Source organism: Lepidothrix coronata, unplaced genomic scaffold (assembly GCF_001604755.1).
Source record: "Lepidothrix coronata isolate B3197 unplaced genomic scaffold, Lepidothrix_coronata-1.0 Scaffold164, whole genome shotgun sequence".
Classification (NCBI taxonomy): domain Eukaryota; kingdom Metazoa; phylum Chordata; class Aves; order Passeriformes; family Pipridae; genus Lepidothrix; species Lepidothrix coronata.
The window spans coordinates 330,705-345,587 of NW_016690344.1; the positions used below are offsets into that span (position 1 = coordinate 330,705).

Here is a 14,883-nt window from a genome sequence, read left to right on the forward strand (position 1 = left end):
CCTTGAAAAGTCTGAAATTACCAGCAAAGTTTTAATTACATTTTCAATCTGAGCTTTTACTTTTTTTTTTTCCCTGTGAATTACAGGTTTTAGCTATCTTAAATTATCATTACCATACTTCATCAATTATTTTGTGCGGCACAATCTTTGCCATCACGGTCTAGAGTCACTACTTTACATTGATGCAAAACTGAGAAACAAAATAACAATCTAGTAGAATATGTTTTCTATTATCAGTCCTAAATTTCCTTGAACTGACTCCTCAGAAGAGGAGACAAGCTTCATATGACATGTAGTGCCAAGCCTACTCACCCAGAGTTCAGGAAATACTACTGACAGATTAAATGCCAAGTCAAGTGAAAATGGAGTAAATCAGACATTTGAAATCCCCTTGCTAGTGGCTTCCTTGCAATGGAGAATGGTGTCAGTGTCCTACCTCATTACAGGCAACTATTTAAACGAGTGGGAAATAATAGAAATTGCTCTGAAAGCAGGGTCCTTTGTACCTGCTAGGCATCTTAAGCACTGGAAAGGAATAAAACAGTTACGCAGCACACAGACTCCTGTACACAATTACAGGTCAAGAACAACATACATCTGATTATAACAGTTATCCAAGCTTATCTGAGGATTTTTTGTTTATTTTTAAATAAGGCTGTGAAGCTTCATATATGTTTCCATATTTTAACACTTCGATCCATGAGCAAAATGCCCTGGAAAAAATCATCAGTAGCTCCTTAACAGCAGTCTATATATCCCCCCTTACTCCTTTTTTCACTGAGGCTAAGCTACCTCAAATTAACTGGGAGCTCACTACAGGCTTTAACAAAATAGCTAACATCCTCCTCCCCCTTTCTAAGTTGTCTGTAATGTTCATGTATTTACTGATTTAGAAAAACTGGTTCATATAGCAAATACCACTCTATTGTGTTTACTACCAAGTAAATTTTCACATTTATCTTGTGAACTAATAATCTAAGATAAAAGCATTAGCATTTTACCATGTCTTCTTGTCCATAGTCACTTGGACTACCATGTGGCGGTAGATATTAAGAATACGTTTACACATATCAGTGTGTTCATCCAGCAGAGCTTTAATTTCATTTGCAGGTTCAAGAAAGAATATATTTGAAGAATTTATTATAAAAACCTGTAAGTAGAAAAGAGTGGGTGTTATGAGCCTGAAGCACTTTCATGTTTCCAGCGATTCAGTTGATAGAACCAGGAAGAAAAAATCTATAAGAGAAAATCTTTATCAGAAAAGGCTGCATATGCACACAGAAGTATACATTTAAATATGTTAGTTTGAAGTAATGACTAAGCAACAATAAGACTGATCTCTTCCCCATTTTTTTCTACAAAATGTATTTAAATATTTTTGTTCTCATTGACAGATGGTACAACAGACTACTCAGTACGATTATTTTAATATGACAGACAAAAGTAAAGAAGTCCACTGCACAAAAGTTCCACCTGTAAGCCAGCAACTGACTAGTACAATATATGCTAAACTACCTGAAACAGTTCTGGTACACAGCGTGTGCTTCAGCATGACATGGACTGTATTATGTTCTGGGAAATTAAAAGCATTTATCCCACTGGGATCAGAAAGGCTTACCAAAAGTAGGAAACAGAATACCTTCCCCACAGTGGCTGACTTCAGTGGACAGTGAATTAGGACTTTCAGAATGAAAATTATGAAAAAAAGGGAAGCAAGAGCACTGTAGGACTTAAAGGAGCCACTACTAAAGTGTTATTATATTTTAGTGTAAGTTTAGGAAGCACTTGAATCACAGATCTAGGTTTTCAATTATTTTTTTATCTTTCTTAATCCACACGTACATGACATCATTGGTCCTACAGTCATAATTTCCCTCAACTGAGAGCTTTGGATTTTTAATTATTAAAAACTATTAGTATGCAGCTTTTATACTCACTAGCCCCAATTAATGTACCTAACCTACTCTACAGGCCTAGAAATAAGCCTATGCAAGCATTAAATTTAAAGAAAACTCAAGAAAGAAGTCTTGGATTATTGATTCACAGAGAAAGTCAAATGTGGTTCCAGGCCAGGAAATCCCTCAAACTGAGACATAGTACTGGGTTAGAATGATGTCTTGACTCAGGCTAAAAAAAAAAACAAAACAACTTATATTTGGTAATCAAATGAACCTCTGCCTAAAAAACTTCAACATCAATAATCTTTGAGACATTCTTGGACGTGTAAACCTTTGTGATATACTGCAAACAGATACTTCACTATTTCTTTTCTCAGAAACACTTAATATTTTTAAAAAGTCATTGTAAACAAACATTATGAAGCTTAAATTATTGTAAAATATTTGAATTCAAAAGTGATTTCAGTTAGAAAGTTTATTTTTATATATAACAGTGTACAGTACAAAAGATAATCGTATTCAGAAAATCATTCAGGCTGTGGTAAAAATGAGTTTTAATTAGCATGATCACTCACAGCAAAAGTGCACATAGTAAGCTGGCAAACACACAGGACTATTTTGCTCAGAATAAATTTTCTGCTGGATAAAAGAATATTATGGAGTCTGGAGTCATATACCCACCTCTGCGTATGTATGTGCATATGCATATTATACATAAAATGCACACACTTTATATGACCTTAAAAGATCCCCAAATTATACACTCTTCGATTTTCTATAGCCTCAACTTCAGTGAAGCAATTCATTAAACATTTCAAATGTTTAATGCTACATACAGTACTACCCCTCTGCCTCTTCTGCCCTGTCTATCTCTCCTGAAGAGCCTGTAACTGTCCAACAGGGCACTCCAGTCACATGTCTTATCTGACTAGGTTTCACTTATGCCAATGACGTCAAATCTCAGGGATGGGCAAAAGCTTTGAGCTCCTCTTGTTTTTCCCTCGTGCTGAGTGCATGGGTGTAAAAACATTTCAGGTGTGGTACATTGTAGGCAACACCTCATGAGGCAGATTGAGGTGTCCCATCAGTGACTGTTTTTCTCATGTTTTGGCACACCAACCCATTGCTTAGCCCTGGCAAGCCTGGTATTTGAAGATGTCACACTCAAATGAGGATTGTTTTTTCTGTGATATGATGCAGAGCTGAATGCATGTTCTGATGCATAAGTAAAAGATTTTTTTTATTGTGGTACCCAACACTGGTATACACATTGTCCTGCTTAAGGTCAATAAAGGTATAGTGAACCACTCATGATTCTAACTGTATACGTCTGTTCTAGAACAAGCAGCAGTCACAAGTATTGAGGCCATGTTGCTGAGAACACAGCTGCGTTGGGCAGGGCACGTCTCAAGGATGAAGGACCACTGCCTCCCTAAGATCTTGCTTTATGGTGAACTTGCCACTGGCTGCTGCAAGAGAGGAGCCCCAAAGAGAAGATACAAGGACTCCCCGAAACAACATCTCAGCCTTGGCCATATTATCAACATAACTGGTCTACTCTGGCCTCCAATCGGGAGGTCTGGTGACACACCGTCTATAGCGCTGCTGTTTCCTCTGAGAACGCATGCAGGATCACTCTTGAGGAGAAAAGACAATACAGAAAGAATCATGTCTTGCTGATACCACCAAAGGAGTCTTTCTGCTGTGCCTTTTGCTGGACGTGTCTATCTCATATTGGCCTTTTTAGCCACGAGCGCGCTTGTAGCAAATGTGGGTAGAGCCCTTCCCATATCTTCGTTCACAAAGCTTAGCCATGAAGGGATTTATCATCATACTTGTTACATATAAAATAATTTTTAAAATTTAGAGATGCTTCAGAGATGCATGGGATTCCCTGGCAGAAGTATTGCATTACATTCCACTCTTTATGTGCTGATAGCAAGAGTTTTAGATAATTTTAGATAGATAATTTAGATAAAATTAGATATCAAGTCTATTTCATACCTGCAATACTGACTGCACTCCAGCTCGTACATTTTGCTCTTCAATATCAATTTCAGATGTTTTATGCAAAGTGTCTTCATAACAGCCATTTCTTGTCCAGTTTGAATTTCTAACATGACTCGAGTTCATCCCTTTTTCCTGAAAAATATTTTTTCTTAAAATCCCATACATTTATAGACAGGTAATTTGGCTTTATATTAAAGGAAAAAGGATATAATAGATATTAAATAATAAACAATGGCAGACAAATGCACTTAAAGATGCAACAATATTTCATGAAGCTTGTAGCAATTCTCTTAGAAGTATATGAATAAAATAACAACTATTTTCCTCATGCTTTTATTTGTATATAATTTTTACGCAGCTGAACGCTGGCATACCATATAATCCATCACTTGAGAACAGTTCATAAAATGATATGAAGTTTTAAATTGAATGAACCACCTTAAAAGGCTTCAGACAATGGATAAAACTGGTAGCTCACTCATGCAGTGTTTGACAATTGATTTTCCCCAACGGATGCTCTAACATCAAAGTAAACCACATATAAACTAACAAGGAAGCCACTTCTCTGTCTACTGGCATATTAAAAAGCCGCACAAATAGTAACCAAAAATATTTTACCTCTTCTCTTTCTTTTCCTTTCTCTGATGAATTATGGTCAATGTTTTCATCACAATCTACAGTTGTGCACTGCATTATTTCTTCAGGTTCTTTCATAAATAAAGGTTTGTCTTCTTGTTGAATCCATTCCTGATACACCTTTACTACCTTCCTCATGGCAGCTGCTTCACATATTGGTAACAGAAATGCCTGAGTAGAAAAAGAAAGAAACAAAACCCAGTCACAATACTTGAAATCAAGTAGGGCTCTTGTACAAGTTACAAGATATAAGGGGGGGGAAATATAGCCACTGTAGGATCTTAACATACATTTTACTCCTAAATCTAAATGTTTGCTCACTTTCTTTATATAAAAACTGAAAAAACCATGAGATTTAAACAAAGTAACTTGTCAAGAAAGTACTTGGACAACTTCATTGCCAAAGAGAGAGAGAGAGGTGAGAATCCACGCGGGCATATCTACTTAACACCTAGCCTGCTGAAATTCAGACCCACACACTCCTCAAAAATATGCAAAATGAATGAGCAGAAGTTTTTATTACAACATTTTCCATTCAGAGGATTTGGAAGAGTGGAGTTAATCCAGTTTTAAATGACTAAGAAAAATTCAAATGACACACAATACTGGTAGCCATTTATCTTATTTTTAGTTAAATGAGATTTTACAAAACGGTATCCTTAAAACAAATGACTCCCTGAAAAGACTTTAGAATTGTTGTTCCTATAAACTGTGCATATGAGTTCATGTAATGGCTGATCAGTGCCCTCTTCAGTAGGTTTTCTGTATCTGCTGTACTGGTAACAACAACTGAGCAGAAACCTTTAACACTAGTCAGGTTTTAACTAACTATAAATACATTTACCAACAACCACGACATTCTAATTATATTTTTTTAAAAAACAGATGAACTACACCAACACACAGCTTTACTGAGTCTATGCTGTGAATAGACTATGCTGTTGAAGATTCATTGCCTTTGTCTTTAAGGAGGGCCCACTTAACACGAGTTTTATGTTCTCTCTGTAAATAGACATTTAATACCACTATCACACTGAAAAGAATTGGGCTATGCATTACAGAATTAAACAAGTTCGTCAGTCACACACTTGCTCATCAAGTCTAACAGTCTTCGGCAAGCTCAATATACATTTTTTTGTACCCTGAAGTCTAAAATGCATAAAACTTGTTCCCTACAAACAATCTTTCTACCACTTAGTAAAACTGAAACCTCTTCTTGATTAGAATAACTCAGTCCTAATGTTTTAGATGACATGTGACATATTAGAAATTAATTTACACTGAAAACTCCTGGCTAAATAATGATGTAAGTGAGATCTCATAACTGCACATAAAATCTAAATAATCTACATAACTCACAGAGTACTCTGTGAAAAGAATGAAGAAAATTGCCTTTGCTGCCATTTTTCACTGTGGGGACAGTTTTTAAATTGACCATTGATAATTTTACACTACATTTCATGTCTTAGACCCTGTAAGCCCTTGAGCGGCAGCTGAATTCAAGTATCTCCTTCAGTAACGTGTCCAAGCTCTTCAATACAAGGGATATGGATAAGCTTCTGACATCTATTTACCTCATTCAAAAATATCCATTTCATCCAGATATAATAGAGTTTTAAAATGTTAAGCTTTCTGCTGTTTAAAGCAATTAGTGTTGTGCACTGGACTTGAAACTTTGTATATTTTTCTTTACCATTATTCAGAAAACTCTCTTGTCTTTGATCTATAGTATGGGGCATAAGGAAAGTCTATCTTGTTCTGTTTTGGCATATGTTCTCAGTTTAAATTTGTTTAGTAGTTTCCAGTTGAGAAACACTATTTTGAGTATGCTCAGCTAACGCTTCTGGTTGCAGTGAAGTCAGAAGCAGAAGCTGTTACCTCCTACAGCCACCTGTCCCAGTCTTCTGATGAACACTATCAAGGTAAGGACATTCAGTTGCTCCTAAAACAGCTCTTTAACAGCTGGAGACTCCCACAGGAGGCTTATGTAAATGTGGTTGGTTGTGAGTTCTAATAGCTACAGTGTTGATGTATGAAAAGATGAAACATTCATGTTTATGGGGAACTGTGAAGTCTTAAGTTAAATGCTGTCAAACTGGTTATTAAAGATATAAAATTAGAAAAATCAGGAACTGGGGATATTCCACACAGAAAATATTTCAGAATTTTAGCTTTTTGATTCTTAAAAGTAAGATGACAGATCCTTAAAGGCAAGATGACAGAAGAACTTTATATAATGTTTGCTGATCAAGTGCTCTTGAAATAAAACCAGGACCTAATGATAATTTATAATATAATAATCAAGATTCATGCATTTTAAAGAGGGTTTTTTACCTGTCGAAAAATCTCAGTTAGAAAATTAACATTACTTCTTTTAGAAGAAAAGACTTTGCGGACAATTTCAATATCAGTTAAATGCTCTTCATCAATACTGCAGAGGCTGGAAGAACTTGGTTCTCTCTCTGTTAGAGTACTTGTATTAGAATGAGATTGTTCTGGCTCTGCATTTCTATCCTGCTTATCAGTACTGTCATTTTTGCTGTCCTCCCTTGAAGCCATGCTAGCAGCTGCTCTCTGAAATAAAAATTAAAGAATATTCCATAGCTCATTTTTAGTACAACAACTGAATGCTAGAATTTAAGTTATACAACTTAAACATAGTATATATATAAAATATATAATGTGTATATATAATATATAATGTGTATATAATATAATATATACAATATATAATGTTTATATAACATATAAACATTATACCTAAACAAGTATAATTTAATGAATTATTCAGTACAATGAATTCAAGAAAAAAAACACACAAAAAAAGGATTCACTGCATTTCAAGAGTTCTTATGTCTATTTGATTAAAAACAAATTGCAGAATTTGAAACAAAAAAAGCAGCATAGCAGATCGTTCTGAAGTGAATTAATAAGTATAACATTTGTTCAGAAATTCCTTTTTTAACTTTTCATTAGTTGTAATTATCACAGGAGTGCATATTGCTGACATAACAATTAAGACAAAAACATGAAAACAAACACATTTTGGTGCATTTGATTTTACCTGAATATTCTTTGGCACATTTTCACCTTCCATCCCAGGAATATGAGGTCCTGTATGAGGTTTTGGCTCAAGCCAGAAAGACACCAACCATCTAATGACAATAACACGAGCCTTAATAAAAGGTTCCTTTGTGCAATATATTGCCTCATTGGTTTCAGCATCTTTCTTAACCATTACATAGTGTGGCTTTGGTCTCATTTGTGGTATATCTGTGAAGAAATACAACATCTTAAAAATATGTGCAGAGAGAAAGCTCTGTGTAAGAAAGAAATCCTAAAACCATAAACAATACATGTGAACTTTCAGAGGTGTTTTGTTGCATTCACTGTTGCACAACTCATTCCAAGATGTGCTGAAATGAATGCAATAGAGAAAATTTCAATTATTATAAGACATCAAAACACTTTACTTTTCTCCCAGAGGGAGACAACACTGCTTGGTCCAAAAGACAGAAACTTATATCTGCTATGCAAAACCTTTAATTTTTTTATCTGATAGTGATTTCTATAGCCTTACATCTTTGCTTTTTTTTTTTCCTAAACAAGTAAATATATTTAATTTCCTTGTTTTCAGGTTTTTTTAAGCTACATGTTATACCCAATATTTAAATATAAACTTCATCAAATTCACTACTTCACATTTTCATTAAAAATTACAAAGAAGTTCTAAGTAGCAAAATAACTGTTAACTAGACTATGACCTATACAAGAAAACTATTTTCATACAAAATTAAGATATTGTCAAATCTAACCATGACTACAATGGGAGATATATAATTCCCAAATGTATACAGCAGCTACAATAAACACAGCCTCTTCTGGCCCTGCAATAGGGGAAATATGAATAGAACAGAGAAATCCTGCTCCAAAGCCATATGAGCTTTGCAGCTTCACCTAGTGCCACATCTGCACTGGCTACTTTTGCTGGACTTTGCTGACAGACAACAGGCACACGTTCCTATGATTTAGCTCAAAGATGATTCTGTGGCAATAGCTTCTGTACTGGCCTGCAGGGAATGTAATGAATGACGTCCAGCAGCACACGAACTGGCAGGAACTGTGCTTATTTGGAGCCTATAACTGACAATTCCATTTTCACTATCCCATGTTCTACATGATAGTTCAGAACTGTTTAGTGCTTCTAGTTCTCTACTGTGCTGGAGTCATCAGTACTCCTGAATATGCTTCAGAAAAAAATATGCCAGTACTTAATAACTCAATGTGGATAGAATGGACATGTGTGATAAAAGCACTACAAAGATGGGGAAACACAGGGATAATGTTTTAAAATTGTGCATTTTTCTGTGACTCAACACTGCAAAATGTGATTTCTGGGTTTCATAACCCAAGACAGGGTACAGAATAGTTCTGCATTACTAATTATCACCCTGAAGTAGCAACAGTACTTTCATGTGCAAATGACATTTCTCTGGGAGTGGTTTGTCAACCAAATCTAATCCTAGCTCTAGAAGGGCAAGTGTGAGATATGCTCCAATACAGAAAGAAGATGAATATTAGTGTGAGGACAGATTATGATATGTGCTGTCAGAACACCCTGCTGCTGGTGTTTCAGTATCCCAATTTTACTCTAGTGACAGCACAAAAACCCCAAACCAAAACACACAGAGCATAAACAAAAATCCAAACCAAAACAACAACAAACAAGACCAAAAAGAAGGAAGCATAAAAAACTACGGTCCTATCCAGAGACAGAGTGATAGATTGGACAAAGAGTACTTCAGCACTGCCTCAACTCTTCTATAGCCTGTAGTACATGAGCAAGAGAGATGTTCCATGGTTTAACAAACCAGAGGGCAGTTCAAACATACTAACAGTGCTAGTCAAAGAAGATATAAAGTAGTCACACTGAACAATATAAAGTTGTTCCCTGACCGTATCTTCCTAATGCAAGGTCAAGAGCTACTTTAAAGGATCCTGCATAACTTTGCCAGTTTATGGTACCAGAATACACAAGCTATCTGGATGGTAGCAAAGAAAAACTACTACTATCTAGGCAATTGAATTACGACAGCCTTTTTAAGGCATCTAAAGTGAAGCCAGCCTATCTGCCAGACTGCTGCAAAGATTTCCTTGCTATCCATACAAATACACAAAATCCAGCACCAGCACTGAGGATATCCAAGATGGTATATCTTGGTGCCATTTCAACAGCCACATACTTAAGTAGTGATAAACTCATCACAATGCTGCTAAACTGAGGAATGTTCCCAGAACACACTACAAAGTTACATGCACACTTATCAATGGAAGCATTACTTTTAGAGGAAAAAACCACGATTCTTGCATACCATCCACCTAAGTAAGTAACAAATGCACACAATACTTTTCGAAAAGTTTACAAATGGTTTATTTACTGCAAATGAAAAACCTCAGCACACATTGTTTTCATTCTGTGGAAAGTAGCAGGCTAGTAAGAAAATGAAATCTAGTATCTTAAACAGATGCATATATAACAGTACAGTCTGTGAAAGAAGAAAGCAAATGCCTGATAGCACGTTATTTAAAGATGCAAAAATCGGTTCTGTCTGGTATTTATTTGCATTCAGCAGAGAACAAAGGCTGCAGCATTTTCAAAAGGACTAAAAAGCAGTAAACATGTCTTTGCAGTATATTGTCTCCTTTTAGCTTCATGATATCCTCTTGGAACATCCTTTCTGTACATTTTGTTTCAACTGCAGTAGGTGCTGAAGCTGCTTCTCAAATGTATCCTCCTTCAGCCATTTCCTCTATTTTCACATTTCTGTCCATCTTGGAAGTAGGTATCAAGGCTTCAGATGAGGACACAGACATAAAAACAAAGCAAAACAGAGCTTGTTAGATTGACTCAAACAGCACAAAAGGAAATATTCCCTTCCCCCAACTTTCCATTTTTCCTTTCTGTAATGTTTTGGGCCTTCCACACCTGCTGCCCTTCCCCCTCTGGGTACCTGACATGAGCTGATGCCAAAAAGGGCAGGAAGCTGTAGGTGGTGGAAGACATACACAGGGTAGAAAATGAAAAGGCCAGCAAAACCTCAGTTATAGTGGTGGACTCTTGTAAGCTTTGACCACACTTAATTTTTAAGACAATAAAGGGTTCATCAGGAATGAAAAGCTGAAGAAAACTGTAGGATAGGCCACTCTGTTGTTTCCCTGTACATGAAGGAGCCCATTCAAACGGCTTGGAAATGGCATAGAAAGGCACATTACTATAATGGAAGAAGCAATGCCCCTAGAATCTTACTGCCATATCTCTAGTTCTTCCTAAACAGTGTCTAACTCAATCTCAACAGATGTTTAGCAAACATCTGTTAACACTACAGTAAGACAAAAACAAGCAAAGAAACAAAAAACCCCAAACCAAACCAAACCAACAAAAAAAAAAAAAATCCCCACAAAAAACCAATCTCATGGGCTTTTCTAATGCAAGGCACAACACTAGCCTTCTTGTAATTGGAATGCTCGGTGCTTCTTACTCTAACCAATACATTTATCTGAAAAGAAAGAAGGAAAGCAGGAAAGAAGGAAAAAAAGAAACCTCAGTCTAATATACTATATCCGGTAAAGCCCTGTATCAATGCATGTTTATTAAAATTACTGTTTTGATTGGTACCTCATGACTTCTCCTAGATTAAACATTACACCAGTAGCATAAGAACTGTTTTGAGTAGCAGGCTCAGTGCCCCAGTTTGCCCTGCTTTCAGCCTAAATGCTGTAAATTCAGAACAGGCACAGGATTATTTTCAAATAGGGTGGGAAGATGCATGCCAGAGAAGAACTTCTTAGAGGAGAAAAGATTATTCTACTTACCAGTGCTTCTGCTGTTTTCATCACTGTATTGTTCCAAAAATCCTCATCACTGTTGCTGACTTTGCACAGTTTAAGGCACTCACAGTAATTTTGGAGATCTGTGCCCATTTCTTCTTGTTCCCTATTGTCCTCTTCTTTACTAAGGTGGTGGAAGATTCTTGTTTGCGGTTCACAGAAAAACAGAGGACTACAGTAACACTTCTATGGAAGACTAAATCAAGATCTTCATAGAAAGAGAAAATATAATTTCCATATTTCTTGTTTGAGGGCATCAAGCAACAGTAGGTTTGCTTTCTTAGCACTGCTTACCATACTTCTTGTAGCTATTTTATCACTGAATCTCTTCAGCATCTTCACATAACTCTTGTTCTACCGTTACTTATGGCTAGATTTATACTGTCTCTTCTCCCCTAGATGAGAAGCTCCACTGTGTATCTTCCTCAAGAAAACATGGTTTTGAAACAACCATCTCTGAAATCCAAATAAATATATATACACTGGAAGAAACTACAACCTTTTCAAAAAACTTCCCTGAGAGCCTGATTTTATAATATGGAATTGTGGCTGGACATCCCTACTAATGCTTTTGAGATGCCGCATCAACAGATATGAGGAACAGTGAGGTGAGGTGTTTGTGTAAGTAGTGTTTCAAGTAATTAAATGGCAGCTTAAAGCCTGAGTACCTGGTATCGCTTTGCAAAGAAGAGTCTTGAACTCTGTTGGCTTACAACCAACACTGCATGGGTGCATGCAAACCTGATATAATAAAAATCAAGATTTGCAAACAATGTTCTAGTTTAAAAATGGACTAAAAACCTCTGAGTAAAACTCTACTTAAGTTTGCTTAAACCTAAAATTTCACACTCTATGTGGAAAGATACATTCTAGCACCATCAGCTTTAAAGAGTGTGTTAAACTCTACCCTCCTCTTCCTACTCCAAGCTCTTAACAAAATGCAGTTGGCACAAAAACCTAATTAACTTTGCCCTATGAGAACTATGAGCAAGCACTGTATGATCCAAACACTATGATTCCGTACAGATAAAGCCAACGCGCTCAAAGAACAGCACACTAACACCTTTTATCTCAGCAGCAGTAGTTTCTCTTCAGAGCAAAACTGAGATCAACAACAGAGATCACATTAAAGAACTGTTTTACAAGAACATTTCATTTACCTCAATCAGGTTAATATAGCAAGACTGACTCTAATGAGAGTCAGAGGCCTCCACAAACGAAGAATTGAAAATCATGAACAGGAACCATAACATGTTCTTTCATGAGAAATACTTTTGGAGAATGCTCTTTGTGGGGAACATGACAAGCAAAAAACTTTGCTATACTCTCCTGTTAGAGAGCACAGTTACCTGCCTCAAACACTGTTAAGGCCATAGAAGGGAGGAATTTCTGACAGGAAGTTGCTAATTCCAGGCCTTGGCAGAGGCAAGATCTGGTTAGCACATCCTGGTTAATGCATCCCCACAGTGACAGACTGTGTGGAAAAGAAGCAACTGCTCATATGCATATCACCGGTCAAACAAAGATAGCATCTGCAACCATCAACAGCCACCCAATCCCCCCAGAATACGCCTCTGTGGATACCCAGAACTTGGACTGTATAAAGGTAGCACAGTTGTCCAGGTGTTAAGATCTAGTGGGACATTAACAAAGACTGGGAAGAAGGATATATCACTGACAGAGGATATAAAGAATGCAGAATTTACGGGCCACAAGGACAATTGTCACAACTCCCAAGAAAAGGAAGAAACTAATAAAACCAACTCAGCGACTGTGCTGAAATCAGCTCCGACTGGGTAAAAGGTAATTTTGGCAGGGGGAGATCATGACCACTGATTCATGGCCCACCAACTCAAGAAATCCATGATGCAAAAGAAGAGAAAGACTGAGCATGCACGCTAATTAGCAAGAGAAGCAAGGGAATCATTTAACCAACAGAAGCTAGAATACTAATTAATAAGAGAACTATGTAACTTGTTTTTGCAATCGGATATGTCTGTCACGTATTGGCCTTTTGCAATCGGATATGTCTGTCACGTATTGGCCTCATAAGCCACCAGTGTGCCTGTAGCAAATGTGGATAGAGCCTTCCCAAATCTTCGTTCGGGAAGCCTAGCCATGATGTAACTTGTAGCCAATAAGCATTAACTCCTTTGTTGGCTAAAATGTATAAATGTGAAAAGATTTGGTAGTCAGCAGCAAACCTTATGGACTCAGCACCCCTTTCTGCACAGAAGTTACCAACAGAAAAACAAACCGGGTTCCCCACCATGCCACCGAGCCCAAGGTAAACAAGGATCATTGGGATGCCGCTGGATCTACAAGTGGTGACTATCTTTGCTGGTACTATCTCTCTCCTTCTCTCTCTTTCTCTTTCCTCTATACACTTAATGTTACAAAATAAAGTCGGTGTTGTTCAACTGGCATTTGGTCTAGTTTGCAACTTAACTTGGGCAGAGGCATCTTCACTAATTGCATCATAACTTCCGTATTAAGTAAAATGTAATGATTTTATCAGCTGTGTTAACACTTACCAAGTATAGGGTTATACAAGCTGCTCTCCTTACAAATGTTTGGGAAAATAGAAGGTAAGTAGTATTTCTTAAAATTTGAGAATAAAAATGAAAATCCCTTTTCCTGGTTTTCCTTGTTCTTCCATTCTAAACTCTTAACCTTAAAAAAAGAAATTGGATAAAGTAAACATCTATAAGTGGAATAGAAAGATAATTTACAAAGAGGACATTTCATAAATTATTTCTTTGAAACAAAATCATATACGTTTTAATAAACACTTTCAGAAATATTAAAAAGAAACTAGCTAGGAAACAACACAGAAAAAAAAGCTGTTCTCTTCCAAAACATTGCTTCAAAATGAACTTGAACACACCAAATACCTAAACGAATAGAAATACATCCACCTTTACAAGTCACCTTGCTAAGTTGGGGAGTAAACCCAAATCCAGTGCTTTTATTAAAACTGTTTTACTTCAAAATGTTTTATAAGAGAAGAATAATTACCCATGCCACTCCAAATATTTCTTTAGCAATTTCTTTTAACACATTTGGACTAATAAGTGTCCATATAGTCATTATAATAAGTACTTAGATTCATTTGTATAGTTGGCAATATGAAACAAACATTTTTCAACCACGTGCACCAGAAGATACAACTTTAAAGTTGAGTTACACAAATGTACTTTCATGGATCATGAGTACTAAGCATTTCCCATTATGAAATGTTTTCGTACGTGGTAAGCAGTACGAAGCATGGTAAGTTCTCCTTAAGAAATCCAACATGAAGTTTCCATCTTTGTTTGCAAGGATCCATCTGCCTGCAGAGCTGGGTAATTTGCCCTTCTTTTTTTTCCTTTTCCCCTCTACTCCTCCATTCCTTATTCAAAGCCACAGTTCTATTACGGTCTATTTTCAGGGCTTTCAGAGTGGAATACAT

The 14,883-nt window shown here is 36.5% G+C and overlaps 1 protein-coding gene across 17 annotated transcripts in view; it reads right to left on the minus strand.

Annotated features, from left to right (window-relative positions):
- Positions 1 to 14,883, minus strand: part of RALGAPA1 (Ral GTPase activating protein catalytic alpha subunit 1) — a 142,909-nt gene that overhangs the window by 108,884 nt on the left and 19,142 nt on the right. For all 17 annotated transcript variants that reach the window (XM_017829411.1, XM_017829409.1, XM_017829406.1 and 14 more), the window contains exons 8-13: positions 13,967 to 14,105; positions 7,609 to 7,817; positions 6,879 to 7,118; positions 4,527 to 4,715; positions 3,903 to 4,040; positions 1,002 to 1,150 (exon numbers count right to left, since the gene is read on the minus strand). In XM_017829411.1, the coding sequence (XP_017684900.1) occupies positions 1,002 to 1,150; positions 3,903 to 4,040; positions 4,527 to 4,715; positions 6,879 to 7,118; positions 7,609 to 7,817; positions 13,967 to 14,105 (1,064 nt within the window). The remainder of the gene's footprint in view (positions 1 to 1,001; positions 1,151 to 3,902; positions 4,041 to 4,526; positions 4,716 to 6,878; positions 7,119 to 7,608; positions 7,818 to 13,966; positions 14,106 to 14,883) is intronic.